At 40.8% G+C, this 26956-nt stretch overlaps 1 protein-coding gene across 1 annotated transcript in view; it reads right to left on the reverse strand.

Moving 5' to 3' along the window:
- The window catches only part of DARS1 (aspartyl-tRNA synthetase 1), a 65819-nt gene extending 39183 nt beyond the window's left edge, over window positions 1-26636 (reverse strand). Inside the window, exons 1-4 of the mRNA XM_066633021.1 lie at window positions 26468-26636; window positions 21261-21318; window positions 17606-17698; window positions 11626-11728 (exon numbers count right to left, since the gene is read on the reverse strand). Coding sequence (XP_066489118.1) covers window positions 11626-11728; window positions 17606-17698; window positions 21261-21318; window positions 26468-26533 — 320 coding nt within the window. The 5' untranslated portion in view covers window positions 26534-26636. The remainder of the gene's footprint in view (window positions 1-11625; window positions 11729-17605; window positions 17699-21260; window positions 21319-26467) is intronic.
- Between the last annotated feature and the right edge of the window lie 320 nt (window positions 26637-26956).

Raw genomic sequence — 26956 nt, forward strand, 5'->3', positions numbered from 1 at the left:
CATCAGTTGTCCAGTAAGATCATCTAATTGTTTCGTTAAAGCATCCACACTAGCTTGAGTCTCTACAGATTGGTTTGTTAGTTGCTGTACCATCACCAACAGTTTTTCTATGTTTTCTTGCACAGTCTGTTTCCAGTCTTTCCCTTTCGGTTCCTCTTGTACTAATTTTCCAAGTCCCGTCTCTGATGCTGGCGAGCCTTGGACTTTCACTGTCTTGCCCGCCATCTTCCTTCTGCTCGCAATGTTCTTTAAGGCCACTAGATGTCATCAGCATATAATCTTCCTTGCTTCAATTATAAACACAAATCCAGTTTTTGCAATGTCTTTTAAAATTCATTAGATGTCACTAGACGTCACTGGTGCTCTATTTTATATATATTTCTCTTATCTTGTTTAGACTTGTAACCTTGGCAACTCAGGAATGTCCGACCACAGGAATGTCAAAACATCCAGCCGTTCCTCCAGGCACTCCCAAACGATAGTAACAAACCAAGGCAATAAAGGCTCCAATACACAAACTTTTCAAGGACAGTTAATTTGTAATCCACCAAAATTCAAAGTTGTAAAGTTATAATTATATTTTCATATATCCATAGCAAGCTTGGTAAATCTCCTCTATGATTTCTCCTCACACCAACAAACAGCTGGAGGGGAACCTTCCCCCCTCCTCTTCTCATGGCAAAAAACAAAAAACAAATCAGACAATCAAATTACTCAGTCCACACCAGGCATACACAAACGGAATAACACTTACTTGTCTTTCAACTTGTTTCCCTGCAGGGGCCTTCAGCTTGATTCAAAATGAATTCTTCACCATTGCTGCCAAGATGGCAGAATCTCCTGGGAAAGCCCTCTGGATGGGCTTTATCTCCTCAGGAATCTGCCATCACATGGAGGTGTTTGTCTCTCCTGACAAACAATCCTCGGATCTCCTTGGATCCGCAGTTTTTGGGAAAAAACAAGTGCCTCTCAAGAGTCTGAGAGAGGCACGTCTGTTCAGCTGCTGGCTGGCCCCTCCCCCTCCAATAAATTGACTAGCTTTTTGAGGGGTCAGAAGAATTTGTTTGTACTGCAACTGACTAAGAGTGCAATCCTAACCAATTTGCCAGCATTGAGGTAAAGGCAATGCAGCTCCTTACCTTGAGTAGGCCTCTGTGACTCTCCACTTGTTTGCTTTATAAACCATTTTATTAATCCCCTTCTCTCTGTACTCCATAGCACTTGCTTCTTCTGTCTGTAAATCTCTATTAGCCTCCTGTCCTATTCTGTCTCCCCCATAAAAACACATACTCTCTGAACTCTATACAGAACATACTGACATATTGTGCTTCTCTCTGCACTGCCACAGGTCTGCACCACCATGTTTCTTATTCCATGCTTCTGTTTCCTCATCTCTATACCCCTCTTTCCACTCTACAGGTCTCCCTGCATCTTCATGTTAGTTTCTTCCTTTAGCCACTTTTTACTCTTTCTGCCTTCTAGAAAAGCCGTAGTCCTCCTTGCAGAGTTTGGTGGTAGCTGCACACAGGATTTTTACTCACCCACAATTCATGCACTAAAGATATCTCAGACACAGACTGGCTATTCAGCTTAACTACTGGAAAAATTGGTGCCAATTCTACCACATACCACTCCAACCAGGGAAGCAGGAACAATACAGACCCACCAGTGCAGGCATTCTTCCATCCCCAAACACTTCTGAGAAACATGAATCAGCCACTGATGTTTCTACAACATGGCGGAAAAGAGTAACAAACAAAGGGTATTTTGAATTACCCCTGGAGACTACAGCAATGTATGAGGCCACAACTAGCCCACATACCTACAACTAGCCCACATTTATCAAGTTGGCCCTATACTTTCAGTTTCAATAATTTCCTACAGTTTCTAGGTCATCCAAATCAGTTAGTTTACCATCAACAGCCATTACAATCCTTTTGTTCACATTGCCAGGATGATTAAGCTATTGTCAAGAGAATATTTACTCTTTCTACCCTCTCATTAAGCATCTTGTATTTTTCTTCAAAGATGTTCTCTCAGAAAGTGTTCTCTCAGGGGTCACTTCATCATTCTTCCCTTTAAACAGCCAAGTGGACTTACGGGGATTATTAACTGCTTTTAATGAATGCTGTGATGGCAAATTTACTGTGCTCATTATAATAAAACTAAAATAATTGTTTTTGAACACAAACATATGACTTGTACCTGAAACATTTTTATAAGCTGGAATCAAGTCACATGACTCTTTAAGTATACCAGTTCCAAGGAAAATTCACCTTGAACCTACCAAACTGAAGACCAATTGAAGAGCAATGTGTATGTGTATGCATATATTACACACACACACACTTTGTAAATCAACCTCTGGCACCTTAAGATCCAACCTATTTTAAATCTCCTGGGATCTAAACTACAATTTTTATTTATTCACAGCTGTGAAACCTGACATATTAGTAAACTGATGAGCATGCTTTACAATACTGGATACTTAGAATTATTCCAAAGAGCACATTTGCAATATTAAGAATGGCAGTGGGTACATTACCACTTCTAACAAAAGTTCCCATGGGTCTGTTAAATGCAATGTAAAATGTTAAATGCATAATAGATTAAATAAGATGTGGTGGGAAGAACAGATGCTAATAAATTTCAAGAAAGTTTCATGGGCCATAATCAAACCCAATGGATAGATAATTTTTCTTCAGATAATTTTCTTTTGCTAGCTAGCATGTTGTAGTGACTAAAAGGCGAAGCTGTGAATCAGGACTTCCCTAGTACGAATTTTGTTTCTGCTATTGAGTGGCACTGAATTAGTCACTCCCTCTCAGCCTCACTTCTACAGTTGCAATACAGGGATAATACTACCTAACCTACAGGTAACTACTTAACCATACAAGTAATTCCTGTAAGATAACATCACACATGTTATCACACACATGAAATTGTTTACATACACAAAAAGTGTAATATAAATGAAAAATATTTTACCTTGCTCAGGTTTCAAGTAATGCTGTTAGAGGGGCAATTTCACAATATACCTTCTAAAAAATAAACTATGTGAAAATTGTGATTTTGAGGATATTATGATTACGTAGTGAAAAATAATGCAAGCTGTCACTAGAAATCTACATATTTTACTGCAGATCCTTACTTTTGCTTAGATTTTAAAATAGTGATATGTTAGACATGCACAAGATTGGGTTGTAGCCAGTATATAAGCGGCAGAATCTGAGCCGAAGTGGGCATATAGGGGGAAGGAGGAGACTCCGTGGGATACCACTGGAGTGGAAAGACATCTGGAAATAGACAATGAATGAACTATGAGAAAGAAAGGCACTGAAGGAGCTGACAGCAATGTGGAAGGCTGGGGAAGAGAGAGATTGAGGGAGCCATGAGTTTGTGTGGATGGACATCGTTAGGAGAGGGGAAGATTGAAAGAGAGGTTTCATTTAAAGAACATAAAGAGTCAAGGATAGAGAAACACTATGTGAGACTCAAGAGGAGTGAATTTACTTTCCTTCAATATTCTCCTCTCCCAAAGAAGCACGATTGCAGAGCCATGGGGAGGGGGCAAATGACACAAATTTGCAAAGCATGAGCAATAGTACAGACCATTATGGCAGGCTGCAGCAGCAATTGACTTTGCAGGCTCACTCTCACTATGTTGCTGTGGTCTCCATGTGACACACTGCTGTTGGCGGTGGGGTGTCAATTTTAAGACCACAACTCAAGTCTGCAACAGATCTCTAATTCCAGCAGGTCTGTTGCAGGGTAAATATTATTATTAACAGTGCTAATAATTAGTAGTCATCACAATGACTACACAATGACACAATTAGGAGTCACAGTGTTAGCAACCTAACAACCAGGGCTTGTTGAGCCCTGCTTTACAGTATTTTAGCTTACCACCCTGAACAAATTTTGAATGCATGTCAACCAATTATTTAGCTAAACCCAACTAGTTTTATCAAGGCACAGAGTCAGGAAGTGATCTGCCTGGATTAGCATTATTTTATGATTAGGAGATTGATGGCCAAGGTAATTTGGAATCTCATTGACTATATGAACTCTTGTGATGTAAGTGCAGAAATAAAGAAGAGTTCAGGAAAGTACAGTGGACCCTTACTTTACAATGCATTCGCTTTACGATTTCAATTTCAAAAACCTTTATTAGGCACTGGCAGTCAGACAAAAAACATAGGCAAAGCAAAATATAAACAGACTCTCTGCCTAAGAAACAGAATTGTTAGGGTGGATGGGGAATATGGTTCTGCATCTAGTTAGAACATAATGCAAAAGCTTAGCCAGTTGGTTTATGACTTGCATGTTAGTAGAAGGCTTTATGATCAAACAGCAACAACTGATTTTCTGTAGTAAACAAGGTTCACCGTAAGTTATTCACTTTATGATGTGCACACAATTGCTGCCAACAAACCTCATAGGTGACAGATAAGCCATTTAGCAACATGAACACAAGCATTTGGTAGCATCTCAACCAATTGGAGCATTTTTATCATCATGGCTGTGAGTATTGAGGGAAGGATACAGTCTTGTAATTTGTGTTCTGTGGCAGAAACTTCAGTTTCTGAGTTGAAGCAAATTACTGGAAAACAATGCAATATTATAGATGTTCCCAAACTCTTTGGAAGAATTTGGGACCTCATGTTTGCTAGGGAAGAGGGCACCAGCACTCCTGTGATCATGTTGGCACAGGGGCAAAAAAGGGCTTTTTTACACTTACTGGGGGTTGTTCTTCCCCTCTGGAGGGTATAGGCACCTTTGGGAAGCTCTGCATTATTAGGTTCACATTACAATATTTTCACAATACAATTGTGTCTCTGGTGGTCACCATCATAAAGGGAGGAGGTGCCACTGTATAACTAAACCCACTTCAGCCTTGCAACATAACAAGGTAAATAACTTGCATAACTTTCAATTTCATTCTCCTGAAATGAAATGACAACATTGTATTTTTTTAAACTGTAGGTTTTAGCTGAGACAAAGATAAAATATAAATATTTTAAATAAATGAATTTGCTAACCTGGCCCAGTATACAAGAGAAAACAAACACAGAAAGTTAGCATGCCACTCTTTTTTTCTTGTATAGAGGGCAGGCAAAGCTAGCCTTATGCTGAATTCATGTGTTAACAGTGAGGAAAAATATACAGACAATATAAGAGATGCACTCAAGAATAGCCTACAAGAAGGGTACCAGACAAGGCAGTGTCTTCTACAATCACTATCTTTCCTTGCACAGCTTTGAGGAGACCTGGTAAGAAGACTTGGAAGCTTTTAATTTAAATTTTGACAATTTCCATACTTTTCCTTACATATTATGTATCAGCAGAACAGTTATATTTTATGACATTTCAAAGCCAAATATGGTCTATTTTCTTTCCAACTTGGGCACAAGAAGAACCTTTCTGAACGTGACTTTCAAGTAGCAGAAACCCATTACCCAAAATCGGTTTCTGCAAGAAAGCTGAATACTTTCAATTAAACACATCAACTACATGTCATTAGTTATTCTCTCCCCTCCAGTTATGAAAGTTCTCAGTTATGTGTCAATATAAAAAAAGAGGAACTATTACTTGTTCAGCTGTGAAAACATATTACAAGAAGTAGAAGGAGCCTGTATGACCTCAGGTGCTCCTAAGTTCTTTCCTGAGAAAATAGACTTATTTCTCAAGCAATCAGATATTCAGAACTGTTCCTGGATACATTCCATGAAAAGAGCCAGAAAGCCAGGAACAAGGGAACTGAAGGCAAGGTGATTCATTCATACAAAAGCAAAGGATTAAACAACAGCACCCAAACATAGCTTCTTAGTATACGACCATTTATCTTAAGTCATTTCTGCCTAATGCTTACACGCAACAGGGATCAAATGCGTACACCTGTGAACTGGGCAGAAATGGGTTAAAGTCATTTTTACATTTGATTTCCTTTAAAGCAGTGGTTCTCACACATTTAGCACCGGGACCCACTTTTTAGATTGAGAATCTGGCAGAACCCAAAGGAAGTGATGTCATAACTGGAAGTGACATCATCAATCAGGAAAATTTTTCACAATCCTAGGCTGCAATCCTACCCACACTTACCTAGGAGTAAGTCCCATTAACTATCATTGTTAAAAGAATAGACATAGTAGCTTGTTAAAAGTACAGGTCTGTAACATTTCCCCAAATGCAGTCACATACCATGGTAGTAAAGTCATATTAAAAATAAAATACTGAAATGAATGGGGACCCACCTGCAATTGGCTTGCAACCCACCTAGTGGTTCCTGACCCACAGTTTGAGAAACACTGCTTTAAAGCAAGGTGAAGAGATATAAAATGGCAAAGCACCACAGGTGCAATTAGACAAATTTAGGCTAATTAACATGCCTCTCTTTTACATGAGATTCTTCTTGATTCATTGTTCTCTTGAATCAAAGTAAGAGGTTAGAGTCAGCACTCCAGAGAACACACTGTTAGATTCTACATGTCAAGGAAAGCTGTTTTTGAAAGTTGGGTAAATTTCAAAATACACTTTTGGATGTGTGCACAAGGATGGGCTGCAGTCAAAGTTCTGCTGCAAGGGCATGCATGCACATACTTTTAAAGAAGCTTTCTGTATTGGGGCTATAAGTAACAGTTTTTGAGTATCTATTCAAAAGGCTGCAATCCTGCATGCATGGAAGTAAACTCCCTGAACTCAGTGAGCCTTACTTCTGAACGGACGTGGATAGGATCAGGCTAAAGAAAACAAACACACACACACTTAATGTTCATTTGTTGGACTTTAAGCACCAAAGTTTATGCATCAATTTAGACAGCATAGACAGTTATGGATAAAGATTAAAAGATAGCAATAGTTTCCCTGCTACTATTTCATATTTGTATGCAGAAAATAACAGTATGTTTTTATTTGATCATAGACCATATCACTAAATTCAAAATCATGTCGTATATAAGTAACTGATTTCTCCAGGTAAACAAAGACCCAAGAATCAAAACAGATTTGACCTCCTTTCCAAACCTAAAGCTAGAATGTCTACATGTTGTGTCACATGCAGAATAACAGATCCTAATCAACCAACACTTCTGGAAGATTATATACATACACCACTGGTGTACACAGTACCATGTAGAATCAGACGAACTAGACAGGTCCTTATCTATGCAGCTTACAATCTATGTAAAGGGGAACGCATACTGATACACAGAGATAGAAGGGAAATCAGGAAAGAGTGTAGACAAATGTATCTAGAAAAGATGCAGTCAAATTGCACACGCTTAAAGCTTGTTTGGCAATGAAGGGGACGAGCTATAAGGCACCAGAAATGAGCTCTGAAAGCGATCTGAAAGGAAAGAGAACAGTGGCACAATGGAAATTAAGGGTAGATTTTTACACACAAGGGGGCAGTAAAATGGATGGGCAGAAACATTTAAAGAAAGCAGGATCCCTTTGGTTAGCTAAGAGTGGTAAACTGAAGAAGCAGAGGCAATTGGTAGAGTCATAACAAAAAAACAAGGACAAATTACAGGGTATTGCAAGGCAGTGAAGAGCTTCGAAAAGGTAGGGTTTATGCTAAATATGGAAGGGAATGGGAAATTACTGAAAGTATGCAAGGAAGGGCAGCACAGTCCAAGTGATGTGAAAGTGAATGATTTTGGCAAGAAAGGTTTGGAAAGGTAAGACAACTGAGGTACAAACGACAAAAGCAAGAGAAAAGTTTGGAGCAGTCACAGTGAATAATGACCAGACCATGAAAAAGGGTTTAGCTAGTGGGACAAAGAGGAATGGGTGGAGAGAGAAATGGCACAACTTGGCAACTGATTTAAGGAGAGAAAGGAATCAAAGATAGAATCAAGGCTACATGCCTGGTCAATACAGTGAATGGTGAAACTGGTTGACAGATCTGGGAAGCAATTGCAGAGAAGACGGGTCGGGAAGAAAGTTACATTTGGTCTTTGAACCAGGGGACATCCACTAAAATTGAGTGCTGAGAAAGTTAGCACAGACAAAAGAAAATATTTCTTTACTCAGTGTGTGGTTGGTCTGTGGAACTCCTTGCCACAGGATGTGGTGACGGCATCTGGCCTGGATGCCTTTAAAAGGGGATTGGACTAGTTTCTGGAGGAAAAATCCATTACAGGTTACAAGCCATGATGTTTATGTGCAACCTCCTGATTTTAGAAATGGGCTATGTCAGATGCAAGGGAGGGCACCAGAATGAAGGTCTCTTGTTATTAGGTGTGCTCCCTGGGGCATTTGGTGGGGCCGCTGTGAGATACAGGAAGCTGGACTAGATGGGCCTATGGCCTGATCCAGTGGGGCTGTTCTTATGTCTTGGGTATGCTGAGTTATAATTAGACATACAAGTGGACAATCGACATGCAGGCAGGCAGAAATGCAAGACTGAATAGAGAAGAAAGGGATTTGGGATAGAGATTTACGACTGGGTGTTATCGGCATACAGATGGCATAGAAAGTGTTGGAATTCCATTATTTCATGCAAGGAAAACGTAGCGGAGAAAAATGGTGACCAAGAACAGAAAAGTGATCAATTATATCAAAGATAGAAAAAAGAAGTTTATCTGTTATCTTAGGGCCAAATAATATGTAATGTTAAATGTATCGCTAGCACCTCAACATGCTTTTCTTCATAAACAGCAGCTACATCAAGATATCTAGCAGAGCAGGTGCATGGGTTGGGGGTTTTAATCTTACCCATATTGTGTTTGGATTCAGATTCCCTCTTCCCTGGGTGTTATTTGCCAAGGAAAATAAGCTTTCCTTGGTGCCAAAAGAAACATTTTCTTCTAACAAATATAATATGCAAGGAAGAGACCCATATGGAGTTGGACCTTGAAGAGGGTAAAATTAAAGACACCCAGCTGTCACATCTCAATGATTATTTACCCAAGAAAATTAAAGCACATCAGGGCTAGTGATGTACAGCATTATACATAGTTTGACCCATAGAAAGGGAAATTTCAATGAAGCGCATAAACCAAATTGTAGGCAGTCAAGAATAGAGCTGAAGTGAAAATGACAAGACAGCAAATGATCAATCAACATGATCCAGGTGTTTGGACACAAAGAAGCAAGAAGAACAACAACTGGTTAGATGGAAAGTTGTGTCAAGGGACAGCTTTTTGAGAATGGGGCATGTTTTAAACACAAAAGGGAAGAAGGAGAGGTTGATAAAGTAACCAAGGGAGATGGAAATCAGAAGAGAGGAAGATAAAGGTGGCAGCATGTGGAAAGGGTTCAATGGGGACAGGAGAGTGCTGCTGAGAGTGCCCTCTCATCATGCTGCTGAAAGGAGAAAGAAGAAAAAATGAGAGTGGTGGAGGAGAAACAGAGTGGGAGGTAAACAGATTGCAGTGGATTGTTTCAGTATATAAAGAACTGTTATGAGTTAATCCAGAAAATAAAGCAGCATCTTGGCTGTTAACATTTACTGAAAACCACTGCAAGTTTGTTGTCACCAGCAAAAAGTTTCCTACAAAGAATATAGGGTGTTAAGTGAAGCATGACCTAAGAAATAGTTGGGCAGTTGAACAAGTTGCCTAGGGAGCTTGTCGAAGAGACAGAGATGACAAATTGACAATTAGAAGCAAAATACACAGCTCAGCTAGGGAAAAAAAACTCAGTATGAAGAGAAGATACAATAGGAAGTGTCTGGTGCACAGCAGATGATAATAAAAAACTGAATGGAGTAGCTGCAGCCATTAGAAAGGTTGATCAAGGACTCATAACACAGCTGAAGCCAAAGAAGTGATGGCACCATCTAGAGAGGCCAAGTGAAGAGAACTCATCTTTTCTCTAATTATGTTATTTAAGAACTAGAACAAAACCAGACTTTGAAGCCATTAAAGAAGAAACAAAACACTTCACACTGACCATACACATCTAACCACTACCATCATTTCTACAAGACATTACTGTAGCACTGTCCTTCCCCGCCACTGATCTCCCCCAAACCGAGCCTGCCACTTCTGAGTTCCGTCTCCCCAGCAGCCACTGCAACTGGATTTCTGGGCAGGTGCAGTGGGCTGGGGCTCCGTTTGGGGGAGACTGGTGGCAGGGAAGGACAGTTCCCTGGTGAACGGTAAGTGCCAGTCATGCCAGGGACGACTTTCGCTTTGCACACGGTCTCCAGTTTGGAGGCTGCTGTCACAGAGCAATAGGATGATTGGGTCAATCAGGAGAGAACTAGGATAAATTTAAGCTGGCCACTTGCCGAGGCTGCCCACTTCTCTGCCTTCCCCAGATACCACTCTTAGGTTGAAATGGTGTTTCCTGAGATGGGTCCTTGTGGCTCTCTGAAATTGGGACAGGAATCCACATGAGGTCTGTCTGCTTTATTCACCTGGGGCTACTTGGCCTCGGAAGGGGATGATCCCAACTTTCTCCCTTGACATGTCTCAATCATGTCGGAATGGACTGGAAGCCAGCAAGGTCAGCTGCTCCAAGACTTTGAGCCAGGGTGGGGCTGGTTAACTTGGAAACTTGGAATGTGGTGCTTTACTACCATGCAAACAATAAAGGTCAACACCTGCACCAAGATGAACTATTTCCCTAACCAGCATCCTTACAACAGATATTATGCATTCAATGAAATTGTGGCTCATTTAAATTTCAGTATGTCTGTCTGGCCTCTCCTTTACTGGTATGTGCACATTTTGAAACTCTGCTGAAATCTAAAGAGTAGCACAAGTAGCCCATTAAACCTCACTAGTTGACACTTAACATGAGAGAATGGTCTAAGAGAGGAAAAATATTTGCTGCTCATGGGGTGTAGGGACTTCAAAAAGAATCCTTTTTTGTTGGAGCATTCTAGTCTTTTCTTTTCTCCTGCTTTCATTCCAGAAGATCAAAATTAGAACCTCATTGAGTGAAACAGCCTGGTTGATCCTTAAGCTGCCCAGCTTGTTTCCAGGGAACCTTGCTTTCTGCCCTCATTCCCAGATTCCTTTGGTAACCCAGGAATCTGTCAACTTATCAAGCCCAATTTAAAAGACTCCTGTGGCGAGAAGGTGCACCCCTGACTGTAATGCTTCTTCCTAACACAGAAACAAAGTCAATTACTACTTGGAATAAAAAATTAGGAAGCAAAAAACACACAGAACAAATTTTAGTGCCAGTGACAAAGATTAAGAGCACAAATTAGGTTCTTAACACTTTTCATCCTAAGAAAAAAGTTACAATCCTGAACTTCCAAACACATTCAGCTTGCACTTGGCATTTAGAGGAGTTAGAATATATTATACAGTGAAGATCCAATACTTAAGAAGGGAAAAAAGGATTGAGCCTGTGTCCACAAGTGCATTCACACATCCAACAAAATAATGTCTGAGCTCAGTCTGCCAACCTTTTTGTTAGCCAGCTTGAAACAGAGACAGAGACAGAATGCTCCCTCAGCAGTTCAGAATGAATCTCAAGCCTGTGTTCCATTTTGTCCTTTGTAAGTGTAATGCATTGAACACTATAGTGAACTGACAATTTAAATAACTACATTTTAAAAACAAATGCAGCTTTGATGTTAATGTGCAAAAATGGTCCCAACCTCTGGGAGCCTGGGTTGCTGCTATTATTTACTGTGACAACAGGATATAATTGCTTACTTACTTGGCAGCAAACTTTACCATCTGCTTACTTGCATGGTCTCCCACAGCCACCAGAGCCTGGACATTAAACTGCTGCTGACGAAGGACTAAGAAACACTGTTTTCCTGAAAAGAAAGAGGAAGGAACAATGCAGGTGTATTCAGATCAAGTTCCCCGAGTTTGTGCTGAATGAGTACATAAATGTTCCATAACTTTAAAATTAAACCACAATTCCAAACATTTATAAAACATATACAGGCAGGCATGCGTGTTCTGTGCTGCAGTTGAAAACTGCCACAATCTACTTTTGAGTCAAATTTGTTTCAAAATAGTTTGCAAAGTGACAAGTGCCTTGTTAAAAAGCAATGTCAGACACCTGGCATATGTAATACTCAGAAGTCCACCGGTATTGGCAGTTTCCTGTGCTTTTACTGGTATCCAAGATTTCTGTATGGGTCCTTGAGCTGCTCTCTATCAGTTGGTCCTATTTTTATTCCTGTAGTTCTGTTGTTCCACTACTTATTTTGATTGCTTTTAAGCCTTGTGGCCACTCAGGGCAAAAGTCAGGACATATAAATTCTAGAAATAAAATAAAGCCCGAGGGGAAAACACACAGACACACCACCCACTCCCCACCAAGACCAATATATCCACAGCATATATTGTCACTATGAATTATACCAATGCCTGCTGATAAAGATGCCAGGATACAAAGTATCACACAGTGTTTTTACCCAAAGCGAGATTTGGACCTTTGCTTCTGGAACCAAAGGAAATTTGAAAAGCAATTTGAGATATGGCACATTAACAAGCAATAAGAAATCCTACCATCTACCTGAAGGAGTTTTTCAAATAAATGCTGTTTAGGACTTTTTCAAATGAAACAACTTGTCTTCAATTTTATAACACAGTCTATCTGTGTTAAGATGGCCCAAATATTAGGTAAAAAACTTATGTTGATATCTTTTCACGGTAGCCACAAAAATGTTACAAACAATACAGCTGTCTTTTATATTAGTATACATTCTCTTTACAAAATAAGACAAAAGTAGCCCTTAAAGATCAACTGCTAAGCAAGCCATAGTTTAGTATGTTGCTCAAATTAAAAACAAAAGAAACTTGGGCTGCAATTCTATCCGCACTTACGTGCAATTCTGTCCGCACTTACGTGGGAGTAAACCCCATTAAACATAATGGGACTTCTGAATGGACATGAATAGGATTGGGCTCTTACCCCCCTAAATACTCTGAGTATTAGAAGCAATGGGGGGGGGAAGCATGTTAAAGATACCCTGATGTAGACTGATCAGACTTGACTCTGAATCCACCTCCACAGCCATCAAGTTTCATACTGATGCAATATAAGTACAAGCAATATCAACCTTTTCTATACCAAAGTACATTGATATATGCACTACTGGGCCCAAATTAACATTGGTGATTTAAATTTCTAAAGCCCTTCACAGCCTGGGACCTATACTGCTTTAACTAGTGAATCCCAAACTGTGCACAGCAGTACCTTGTGCATTGTGATGCCCCAGCCAGAGAGCCCTGGCCACTTTCCCTTTAAGAGACAGGAGCAGGGGGAGGCAGCAACGCAATTCCCAGGACTGAGTCGCTAAGGGGGCTGCAGGGACTGGGACGCACTCACCAGTCCCTGCAGCAGCCTGTCGGGGCTGTGGGAGGCCCTGCATGAACTTCTGCAGGGCTCCCCAGGTCTTAAAAAGTGAAAGTGCAGCGATCACACTCTGCTTTCAGTTTTGCGAAAGTGGAGAGCAATCGCTCCACTTTTTAAACTGCGGAAAGCCCTGCAGAAGATCACACAGGGCTCCCCGTACGCCCGACAGGTTGCTGCAGGGACTGGTGAGTGCATCCCAGCCCCCTTAGCGATGCGATCCTGGGGATCGTGTTGCTGCCTCCCCCCAACCCCCACAAGAACTTACTGCGGTTCAAACTCTCCTACAGAGTTTGAAAACCGCTGCCTTAGGGTGCCACGGCACAATTACAGGGGCAACACCAGATGTCTCTGGTGGCCCTTCTTACCAGCTGTCCTGGGCACCTTTGCCCTGGATCAAACAAAATCTTGTGAGATTTGGGCACCACCATCTTCGTCTGTGCGACATTTTGCATGACTGAAGATTGATGGCACCCAGCTGAGATAGGAAGAAAAGGCTGTGGGGGCGCCATGACTCCAGCAAGTTTGGGAACCACTGGCTTAAACTGAATCCTACTCAGTATAGGATAATTAACACCAATTGAACTAGAGTGAAACATGTTTTCTCAACAGGCATTTGAATAATTCAGTGCATTTTGTGGCTGTTCTTTGAATACTGATTTGTTTTCACTTGCTATTGGTTAACATTTCAGCTCCAAGCAAAAACTTCATAATTTCAATTAAGCCCAACCTTCTTGATTGCTGTGCTGGTTTGGTGTATCTTTCCACTCCTTTTGAATCATTTTTAGTGTTACGATCAATTGGGGGTTTTGTTTTTGCATTTTCAATGATTTTACTGTTTTAAATTTTGTGCTGCTAACCACCTTGAGTACAATGCCGTTCAGTGGTTTCAGGTCATGGAAACAGAGTTTAAATATTTACAAACTCTGAAGAGAAAGACCTCAGCAATTACCCCATTCTAAGACAGTCTGCCTGAATGAGGACACACTACAGTCTTAACAGGTAGCACTGAAACGTGTGTTATATGAATTCTTACTTTTGCTTTCTAGGATTGCTCACATTTTCACTTAGGTATTTTAAAAGGAGAAATGTAAGGAAACCTATTTTAAAGTCTGGTGCAACATGAATGCTTATCATGTCCTAATTCAGAAGCTTATATCTGAACTGATGTAAATATCTGTATCTGAATTCTTGGATATGGTTGATTAGTATCATATATTATTGTGCAGAATGGTTACAGTTGAACTCTCAGTTGTTGCAGATTTGTGGTCTTTTCCCCTCTTCACAGGTCAACAGAAGAAATGATTGATACCTAAGCACATGTGAAAAAATATTCATATATTTCCAACCCCTCTCCCCCATTACTGACTACTTTAATCTGATTCATAAAGATTGATACACTTAAGCAAGGTGAATTTCATTTAAAAATAGGCAGTTAAGATGATTTCACACTTCTAACACCAACTTAACTCAACAGGAACATTTTAAACAGTTCTGTTCAACAGATAATATTTACTTTCCACAAGTGACTCAGCACTGACTCATAATTCTACTGGCACTTTAAACTGGTAAATGGGTTTTCTGCGGAAAACCAAACCAGAGTCATACCAATGTGTACCCCAGAGACATAGCATTAATCGTGCCATTGGTTCATCAATACATATTTCTGTGAAATGTCATGAGTATCTACCAATATAGGAAGTTTTTGTAATATAAGTACAATCTCAGGCCACACTGTGGATCTTTAAACAGTTATGGTATTTTTATGATCAACACATGGTGATAATCTAGTGTTCCAATAGCAATATATGAGCAGAAGGAACAAACAAAACAAGTAACATATTAAGTGCTCTCTCTCACATGCTCACTTTCAAGCATCCAAGTATTCTCTCTCCTCAAATTAATATCTCCTGGGATGAATGTTGCAATCCTGTAGAGTAACCAGTTACATTAAAACATCTGAATTAACACACATGGATTGGAATGAACTCTTTGTAAGGAAATCATGGACCACAGAGAACCAGAAACACATACAAGAGTGCTTCATTTATCTTGTTCACACATAGCTATGAACTGGTGAGAGAAAAGTATTTTCAATGTTTATTACAGACTTTTACCTTCAAATAAAAAAACTGCAAATGTAAATAGTGTGCAATGCTAAACACTATCATGAAACAGCAAAGGTAGGTTTAAGATCTCTGAGCACTGGATAAACAGTTCCAAACTCTACATTCTGAAACATGCAGAAAAGGGAAGGGGAAGAACAGGAGCCTATTCCTCCACCTAATGTGAGATACAAATGAAGCAATTTTATCTATCCTTCCTCCAAGGAGGACACAGCAGTGCAAATGGGGTTCTTTCAGTTTATTTTAGGAACAGCCTAGGAAGTTGATAGTGACCAGCCCAAGGCCATTCATGAGTTCTGAGTCTAAACAATGATCTGAACCTATGCTACAGACATTCTAAACCAGTACTCTAACCACTGCCAATGGCTTGTACATAGGATATTAATGTATAGTATCTTGTTATGTACCAGTACTTAGAGGAGTCTTCAGACAAAACAGTAAAATTTCAGACTCCAAAGTTAGCAGTAGGGGTGAAATCATTACAACAGAAGCACCCCATCTGAATTCCACCTCGGTTCATAATGCTTAGCCAACCTCATCCCCATGTATGCACCCCTTGTCACATCTTTATAAATGAGAACTGTTGTGTTGTTGTAAGTGAGGGGTGGTTGTAAGTAAGAGGGAGAGAAGGAAAACATCAAAAGCGACTTAAACTGTTCCTGCAGCAATGAACTGTAGAAATGCCAGATTTTTCTTTACTCATTTAAACTGTAAGAAATAAAAATGTTAAAAAATTGACATTTCTCAGGCTGAAAGCTATTTCTTCTAAGTAGTTCCTCACTCTGCACTGTAGATTTTTGACCCTGCTCAGAACCTGCACCACTGAGTCAGGGCCCATTCTTATCCAACTTTCCAGCTCCAGAGTTAGCCACAATGCAGCCCAGTGGTAAGGGAACACATGTTCTTATACCTTAAGAAGGCCCCAATGCACACCACACTGGCACAACTACTCCAGCACTGGAAAATTAGAATTGGACCCCCAGCTACTAAGACAGGAAAAAAAACAACCTACACAATTTCAGAAGTTCCCATGTACAATGGAAGTGTCTTTTTCACATATTGAGTCAGAGGGTGAATAGTAGTATGCCTGTTAAGCAAGTAACGCCCAGATCAACAGAACAGCTGTCAGTCTTTGATGTCACCTGAATGAGTCAAAAAACATGTTTAAGCTTTTGCACAAGAAACTGATCTCCAAGAGAACTTATATTTTCACGGTGAAGAAAAATGACTGGCAGCTGGTTCTGAGTGAATGAGATGTGCCATAGATCGCAAAGCTTTGAGAAGAGTCTTTTTGAGGCCACTGTAAAAGTCAATTTTTTTTTTTAAAGAACGAGCTGAAATATTTCGTTTGTGGCAACATGAAAGCACAATTTGTTCCAGGGTTTTATATTTCTTTTAGAAAATATGATGCAGTGCAAACCAGCTATATTCTGATTATCAAGGTTGAAAACAGAAATTCTAGAGTGCCTGATGACTGATACTTCTCTACAGTTTAAAATCTTACATCTAAAAGATACTTTGTGTCCTTGAGGGTATCTAAGAACATTCTACCGTAGAATACTAAAAAAAACACTATTTACAGTTGAGCAAACTAACAGAAAAATCAGCACACTCATGTATCTACACACAGTACACAACTTAAGGAATGAAGGAGCATAACTTCTGCTGTGTGTATTTGGGAGCTAAGCTCATCACAAAAGTGCCCTAAACACCAGGCTTGAAATTCCAGGCTGGTGTCATCTCTTTCAAGTTATCTATTCATGAGTAAGCTGCCCAGCTGTCACTTCAAGAGCAGGCTAAGGAACTAATCTTATACACACTTACATAGGAGTAGGTCCCAGCAAGTGGAATATGACATGTAGACATGTCCAGAATTAAGAAGCAGATCCGTGCATGGGAAAAAGCTGAGGCTTACTGTTGGATAATTCCTTCAGTCAAACTTCTTGACAAGAATAGTTCTAGTATGCCACACTGGCTGGTAGATGAGACTGGTAGATGAGACTCTTCCCTACCAGTGGATTTTTTAAATAAAGCCTTTAGTCTGCTGCTTAAAACAGCAGGCTGGAAAACTTACATGAAATAAATATTTAGTTTGTTCATTGCACAGGGGGAACATAAAAGGAACTTTCTGAATCCATAAAGAGTTATGGGGATAACTGGCACAGATCTAGTGAAAGAATCTCAAAAATATCACATCATACCTTTTGCTCTGCTGGTATGAATCCTGCCACGAACCCAGACAACTTCATCAGCTTTCTCTCCTGTCAAGTCCTTTATTCGAACCAAAACACGATCTGTATGTAATACATGACGTTATTTAATTGTCTAAGAACACTACTGCTTTTAAATAACACAAATCAACCTTCAGATTTTGTTCACATTGATAAGAAAAACTATAAAAACTGCGAACACTGGGTAACAAATGAATGCTCATGCAACCTATGCAAACACATGATGCCACGCACTATAGAAAATTCAGGTTTTATATGCCACTTTTCAACAAAGTGGTTTACCTAAGGAAAACACATTAATATCTTGCTTTGTTGTTAAACTACAGGCCCAGCCTTGTTATACAAGGATTTTTTAATATAAGGATTTGACTTAACACGAATGGCCACTGCAAATGAGAATGAATGTGCTGATCCCTGAAGAAGGGGAAAAATGCACCCCTTTAAAATCACAGTTTAAAATACTGCTTTTTACTGTTGCAGAGAGACAGTCATACAAGTGATTACAGGTATAACCTAAGTATCCACAGATTTTTCTATCTCAAAGCTGATGAGAAGGGCCCTTTAAATCAAAGGAAAACAGTCGTTTAATAATGCCAGAGAGGGCAGGCAGTTGACAATCCATCAACCATTCTCTCTGCAGGCTTCTCCCTTCCCCGAGCACATGAAAGAAAGCTAAATGGCAGTGATTATCACCTTCTCCATTCTTTCCCCCTTGCTGGGGCTCCTGGTGAAGGGAGGGATTGCTGCCTCCTAGTGAAGCCTAAGCTCCTGGAGAGAGACTGACTCTGTGTGCATTACAAAGGACATCAGGACTGTTTTTAAACCAACAGAGCAAAGAAACTTTGTTTTTTTAATTGATTTGCTATAGTGCATTTTTTGCCATTCACATGAGTTCTTAGAACAGAACCCTCACGAATAATGAGACTCAACCTGTACAGGTATTTTATCAGTTTATTCCATTTGAAAGGCTACTGTGAAAGAGGCAAGATCAGCACTATTCTTGATACCAGAGAACTGCTTGCTTAGATGCATGTGGAGAGAGGGTCTTCTGTTGTCTGTGGCACAATCACCTGTTTATGTCAGCTGAGATGCTAACTAAATGTTATCCTAGCTTAAATCTGAGATGGACATCTCTAGAAAGATTTGAGCAGATAGGAAACTCCTTCTGACCTCACCTCATTTTTATGTTTTCAAACCTGCTCTTCCAACCTAATTCATTAACACACAATGCCATGCAACTTTCTACTTGCATCCAACAGCAAATGGGGATCCTAGTTCCAACCCTGCTTTTGCAGACGAGTTTCTTACATAAAAACAGCCCCACTGGATCAGGCCATAGGCCCATCTAGTCCAGCTCCCTGTATCTCACAGCGGCCCACCAAATGCCCCAGGGAGCACACCAGATAACAAGAGACCTCATCCTGGTGCCCTCCCTTGCATCTGGCCTTCTTGACCTTCTGCCAGAACTGTTTCTGGTTTTGAGAGCTTCACAACAGAAGTGACCTCTCTCATTAGAGAAGTCATCCTTTTTCTTCCTCACTTCAGAAGAAGATCACATTTTTCTTTTGGGGTTGTTGCCAATCCCTGACATAATCTTTTAGTTCTGTCTTGATACTTCATGAGTTCTGCAGATCCAAAGTATTCCTTGTGCTACGCTCTAAAGTGCTACACCCTTAACATTTTAGAGTATTTTGAATACCTGCATGCTTATATTTTTAATAATGTATGACAATAAGACTATTCCATATTTGAGCATTTTATAAAGCAACTAGCTCATCTGATTGAAAAACACTACTGTTAATAATGGAATAACTCCTTTCTGTTCAGTAGCACAACTAGCTAGAGGTCACAAGATCTCACTATAAAGTCTATCTGTTCGTTTTGATGGTGAGTTTAACTTTTCTTATTATAACCCTACTCCAGACTTCTCAGAGTTCTCCCATTCCATGCCACTGTCTGTTTTCTGAATCTTTCAAACTTCTGAATATCTTCACAGCTACCCTACTGTTACACTATACACTGAGCTGGGATTCTCTTTGGAAGTTTTTTTTAAGTTCTGCAAATTCATTTAAGCTTCTAAAAAGGATAATATAACATTAAAGATGGTCTATGTGAAAAAGTCTCATAATTCTGTCGTCTTTATACACAAGAACAGATCAGCGTTAATGCCTAATTTTCCACAAAGAGGAGATGTCTTTCCTCACAAAGTAACTTAAATGGTGGTGAAAAAAATAGTGATCATATGCTGCTAGGGTTGAGGAAGAAAAATAGAAAAGAGGCACACAAATAACTTCTAATCCCACTTCAAATTTCAGCATTACTAATGATTATCAAAATAGATTAACTATAATTCAGACAGAATCACAGCATCAATTCAAAAGTACAAAGCAACATTTTCCAGACATGAATAAAAACAGAACATGCATATCATGCATATTCATGCATAGCACCCTTTTCAGAAATCCCTACTGTTCAAGGCACTGTTAATCTGCATTAGACTAACTCAAAGAAATTATTGTAGACGTATTGTTTTCATTAAAACCAGATGACAACATACATTTGGCTACATATTCAAATTATTGTTTTTAACTGTTGTACAGTGCATATGAGAAGTCAGAAGCAATTGCTAAAGAAAAACATTGTGAAGAAAGCTGTTTTTGCAGAGGTGAATGAAGCAATTTTACTGGTTTTCCTTCCTTAGTGATTTGTAATCACAGCTAAAATGTCACTCACACCTCTCTACTACTACATTTTCCCATCAAATCACTCTTGGGTCGTTTCCTTCCAATCCTGTTTTTCTTTGCTTACCAGGCACAAAGACTCATTGCTCCCATTTACCCTTTATTAATCTCAAAACTAGAATCACACCTCTCGACTAGTTCCTCCTTTAAGTTCCATTCGGCAAATGCATTATTAGTACAAGTTAACTCACTGATTTTGTTGAAGAGCTGAATTAATGTTATTGTAAGATGTGAATACTGTATCCACAAGCCTACCTGGGAATTAGATTAGTATATGCCAAAAATTCAGGAATAAAATTACGTACATGGCCAATTCATTAAAATACAGTCATTCTAACAAATGGCAGTGAGTGGCAGGAGGATTCTTAGCAAGTGAAAAACGGCCTTTACTTGCAAATATCTTTAAAATGTTGCTCACTTTATAAATAGAAGAAACAAAGTAAAGATTAAAGAATGACACATCTGACCAAAGAGAACAGCAAGACATCTATTTATTTTACTTCACAAGTACTTCTTTGTTCCATAAACTGCACTGTAAACTTTTTTTTGTTGAAAAGCAGTATATCAATATTCCGCATAATAAGAATGTCTTAGAAATAGGCACTTCTCTAATGTTTGCCTGGATATGTATCAGTTCTTCACCTCTCATTCAAGTTAAGATTAGAATGTGTCATGTGCTAGAGGTGGTTAGATCCACAGTCCTTGGCCAACTAGGAGACTCAATGGAAAACTCGCTAACCTTTTTTCTCAGACAGACTGGCTCCACTGTACCTAAAAATGGTATCTGTATATTCAGATTGACACAGTAATCGCTTCTATCTTTCACAGTCTGGTACTTACAACCTGACAAACCTTTGTGTTCTTCCCAGAATTCTGAAACTGACCTGGTTTCTCCTGGGACTGGATCAACGGCAATACACCATATCTTTCTTTTGCATAGTCCTAAAACAAGAACAAATTATTACACTAAAAGCCTCTAAACCAAATATATCAAATTGAATGAAAACTATGTAATCATAGATACACTGCTGACTTAGCATATTTCATTAGATCATTGCCAGCTCTTAAATGGTGAAAATATTGTAAATTTTTTTAAAAAGTATACTCTACTCTTCTGCAATCATGGGACAACCAGGGAAGTTTATAACAATAAAACATTTATAACAGAAGCAAATACAGATAAAATTTTAAAAACTACAAAATTACAAATAATCAAAACTATAGGTCAGTCAGCCAAAATAGCTGACTTAAAAATTGTTGCTTAAAAGATCTCAGATTCTAAGCCATTTAGACCTTGCTGAGGGAATGAATTTCATCATTTGGACACTATTAAAAAGAACATCCTACTCTTTGTTCCTGCCAATCACACCTGACTGAGTGGGAAGACATGGAGCAAGGTTTCAGATGATAACCAAAATGCACATATGTATGCATGTGAGAAAAGATGGTCCCTTAAGTATCCAGGTCATAAGCTGAATTGGGCTTTAATAACCAGCACCTTAAGTTGGACATAGAAACACACTAGCAGCCAGTGCAGATCTAGCTGCATGTTAAAACGAGTTTCCCAAACTATGGGTTGCAACCCACTGGTGGGTTGGGAGCCTATGCCAGGTGGGTTGTGACCTGGGCTCTCCTAGCCACCCTCACCTTCATTTGGCTCCAAATTGGAAGACATTACGGAGACAGGGGAGGCCCCAGAGACCTCGGGCCAGGCTGGAAACAATCTACAGGCCTCTGCAGGCCTCAGAATGGCCTCCAGAAGCCTCTGAAAGCTACTACCAGGTTTCATAAGGCAACTTCTGGTTTGCCTCTAAAACCCAGAAGTAGCTTTCAGAGGCTTCTGTAGGTCATTTGGAGGCCTACAGAGGCCTGTAGAGCAGAATCCTGTAACCATGGTTTCACCTATCCGTGGATCGGGGGGGAGGGGAGTGTACCCATTACCTTCTTTTTTCTTTAGTAGCAATTGAAGCACAGATGTTTCTTGCTTAACCAAGGAACACTGTTGCTTAACTAAAGTATGTGATGTGCAGTTAACCAGCCTGCATACTAGAGGGAAATTAACAGGTTAACAGAAAGCAGGAACTATCCGGTTTCCTGTAAATGTTCAGTCAGTCTCCAGCCTGCATGTTGTATTCTTCAATTAAGCAAGAATGTTCCTTGTTTAAGAAAGAAACACCCAAGCTTCAATCACTACTAAAGAAAAACAAAGGCCATGGGCACAGAGTTTACATAGAGTTCCCCTGTATCTGCAAGTTCAGTATTTGTGGGAGGGGGGTGGCAGAATGGAACCCCTGTAGATATTGGGGGGAAGGGATGGAATGCCTGTATATGGCATTGGACAAACACAAGAAACACACACATGCACACTATGAATGACCTCAATCTACAGATCAACTTTCTCCAATTGCTCTTTCATCACAGAATTATTTGAGTCTTGACAACTGTGAAATCATGATGCATCATCATGATAGAAGGGATAAGCTCATTGCTCAACTGCAGTCACTAGTTATAAACCTATGGAAACAGAATATTTTCTGAGCAGGAACCTGACTCTGGCATTCAATTTCCCAGCTGGTCTGCCAGAGTCAGACTTCAAACCATGGAACACAATTAACTATTTACTCAGGCTTGCATCTGACAGGTGCACAAATGATACTACTTAGGATTATAAGGAAATCAGTGTTCTCAGAATTGGCAATATTTCCACATATCAATTTTCTGTTATATTTTGACTATATCATAACAATGCTAAGAATATAAAAAGGCAAATGTATACAACAGTAAAATGAACAGAAAAACCCACAAAAGATTGCAGATAAGTAAAAAAGGCAGATCACTAAACACTCATCCTTAAAACAATCTACTACAGCATGAATACCTACACTTATCTCACAAGTTATTTCGCACAAGCCTCCTTGGGTCCCTTTGGAGGGAAAGGTGGAGTAGAAACTCAGTAAGTAAATTTCCATAAAGTCAAGTATAAATTTTGACCATCGGTCTTTCAACCTAGCCCAGTATTTCTCAAACTGTGGGTTGGCACCCACTTGGTGGGTCGTGATTTGACTTCTGGTGGGTCCCACAGAGCATCCAATGAAAACATGGGTGATGGAAAGATCAGATAACTAATTGCCCCAAACCCTGAGGCTATTAAAAAACCAGATAGCTGCTAACTGCCCAGCAAACATTGAGCTTTAGCAGTTTGCAAGCTTGTATAATTATTGGGAGATAAATATTTGAATCTCTTTTTTCTGGTGTGCCTTTTTCCCCCATGACCATCAATGGCAGGTAGTGGGAGCAGGTGAAGGCTGGGTAACATAACTAAGTCCCACAAGTCTTGAGGCTACGCAGCAGAGTTGCCTCATTACAACAAATGGATTGAGGTTTTTTTTTTACAAACAATTTATTACTTGTAAATAAATAAAAATATTTCTTTCTAGATCACTTCTTTAAAAAGTCTTATAAAGCTAAGTGGGTCCCAACAGAATGTCATTTTAAAAGCAAGCCCTGATGCCAAGTCTGAGAACCACTGTACCAACTAGTATGGCATAGCAATTTAGTCACTGTTATTGCCCTCAGTTTGTACCCATTAGCCCATGGGTTCAAATTCCGCCCTAGAAGGTGAAAAAAGAAGAGACCTGTATGTTCTGTCCATTCTATGACAGAAGTCATGTTTGCATGCAGAAAATTCCAGCACCAATCTTTTCCATCTCAGGCATTACAGCTAGGAAAGACTTGCATGAGATGTCAAACTACCACTGTCAGTCAGACTAGGTCTAACAGACCCAACAAAGAAGGAGCTGTATATGTTATGTTATGTTAAAATCAACATGCACTCCAAGATTACTCTGAGGAAGAAAAATGATAGCAAAACAAAAGTAGTTCCATCCAAGAAATACAAATCGGTCCTCTTTACCTGCTGCATCGGTCCTCTTTACCTGAGGTACCAATGCCACATATTTGACTATCTGTAGTTTTGGACCAACCTGTACCTTCTGGACGCAACCGGAGGTTTCCTCCAGACAACCTGAGGGTGTTCTGAGGCTACCAGGAGGCTCTAGAACAGCAGTTTTCAACCTTCCTTATGAGGAAAGGCTATGGCGTTTGGGCCTCTTTAGCCTAGAAAAGAGACGCCTGAGGGGGGACATGATTGAGACATACAAAATTATGCAGGGAAAGGATAAAGTGGATAGAGAGATGCTCTTTACACTCTCACATAACACCAGAACCAGGGGACATCCACTAAAATGGAGTGTTGGGAAAGTTAGAACAGACAAAAGAAAATATTTCTTTACTCAGCGTGCGGTCAGTCTGTGGAACTCCTTGCTGCAGGATGTGGTGACGGCATCTGGCCTGGATGCCTTTAAAAGGGAATTGGACAACTCTCCACCCCCTTCTCTTCAGAAAGGTGAAGACAGTCAGAAAACAAGGAACTGCTTATGGCGCACATGATTATGTCACTTTTGTATCAGGTAAAGGGGGTGTGTACCGTTTCAAAAACCTAAAAAGCTGATACATCAGAGACAACAGTGCGCCAAAACTGACATATTACCGTAGGCCAGTGGTTCTCAAACTTTATAACATCAGGGCCCACCTAAAAAGCTTTACCAACCATGCAAGCATTAGCATTTACAAAGGTTATTTGACCATAGTGCTCCCCCCCCAAGTAGCAGATTGTTTAACCTTGATGCACATAGACCAGTCCAGAGATTTTCAACCTTTTTCATCTTATGGCACACTGAAAAGGCACTAAAATTGTCAAGGCACACCATTGGTTTTTTGACAGTTGACAAGATACACCTCACTGCTGACAAGGGTTAAGAGTATCCTCCAATGGCCCTACTAATAAGTGACCCTCCCCCAAACTCCCATGGCACACCTGTGGACCATTTGTGGCACACCAGTGTGCCACTGATTGAAAAATCGCTGATCTAATCTAATTGCCTAGTCTAGTCCAGTGGTTCTCAAACATTTTACCCCAAGAACCTGCTTTTTACAATGATAATCTGTTTGGACCCTCCAGAAGTGATATCATTAACCTGGAAGTGATGTCACGGCTGGAAGTGACATCAAGTAGGTCAATTTTTAACAACCCCAGGCTGCAATCTTACCCACACTTACTCAGGAGTACACCCCACTGAATATCATTGTTTAAAGCAGCCATTTTCAACCACTGTGCTGCGGCACACTGGTGTGCCACAAATGGTCCCCAGGTGTGCCGTGGGAATTTGGGAGAGGGTCATTTATCAATAGGACCATTGGGGGATGTGAGCCCCCATTGACAGCACAGCGTGACTTGTCAGTTGCCAAAAGGCTGATGGTGTGCCTTGCCAGTGTGCCGCGAGATAATAAAGCTTGAAAATCACTGGTTTAAAGCATACACACTGTAGCCTGTTAAAAGTACAGATCTCCCCAAATGCCATTTACCCAGGAATAAGTCCCATTTACTGTCATTGTTAAAAAAATATACATAGTAGCTTGTTAAAAGCACAGGTCTGTCACATTTCCCCAAATGCAGCCACAGACCATGTTGGCATCAAATCTAATACACTAAAAATAAAATGTTGAGATGAATAGGGACCCACCTGAAATGGGCTCACAACCCACCTAGCGGGTCCCAACCCACAGTTTGAGAATCAGCGGTCTAGTCTAACTGTTGGTTTTGTGACCCACCCAAAATTGGGTCAGGACCCACTGGTGGGCCACAGACCCATAGTCTGGGAAGCAGTGCCAGCGCAAAGCAAAATGTCCCACACAAACAGTTCCCTTTGAAAGGCACTCGCACACACACGCACTCCCCACTGTGGTGTGTCTGCAACCTCCAAAGCACCACAGGGAGGACTGGCAGTAGGAGAAGGGCTCAAGGCGAGTCTGCCCACAGCTGCGGACCCTGAGGGCAGGGGTGGCAGGAACAGCCCCCAGAGCTGAGCAACTGGGAGAGATTCTGGCTGGGCTGTGGGGGGGAGGGGGGAGGCACTGCCCAGGCACTGGGGCCTCTGAGTCTGCAACCCCTCCCCCCTGAGCTCAGTGTTCGCCCTCCCCCTCTCTCTCCCTCCCCCCAGCCCTGCTCTACCCCCCCCCCCCGGAAACCCACATCAGCGGGCGGTGGCTCCATGGCGAGGTCTCGGTTTCGCTCCTTGCGGGCAGCAACGCCGGGCATTCTGCCACATCCAGTAGCAGCAAACTTGACCAAAGGCTTTTTTTTAGTCTTTTGTCCCCTAACAGCTCCCGTACCACCTGGCAAAGTCCTTCTCTCCCCTCCCCCCACCCTTCAATTCCTCTCCAGCCGCCGGCACAAAACTCCGCTTTCCCTCCGCGTGTCGCACGCGCTACTTCCGGGCACGTAACGCACGCCGGGCAGAGAAAGAAAGAGAGAGAGAGAGCGCGCGCGCGCCGACTAGCACGTCATCGCTTCTACTCGCTCTCCCAGCCTCCCTCACCATCGGGGAGAAGTATCGCGAGAACTGACTGCTTTCTCACGAGCTTTTCTGAGGTGCACCTGCTGATCCGAACAGGGCTGTCACTGACTCTCCCCCTCCCCTCTGCAGCAGGGCGGGCTGTGAGCCCATTGCTAGGCATGTCT

The sequence above is a fragment of the Tiliqua scincoides genome, chromosome 1 (assembly GCF_035046505.1).
Source record: "Tiliqua scincoides isolate rTilSci1 chromosome 1, rTilSci1.hap2, whole genome shotgun sequence".
Taxonomy (NCBI): Eukaryota; Metazoa; Chordata; class Lepidosauria; order Squamata; family Scincidae; genus Tiliqua; species Tiliqua scincoides.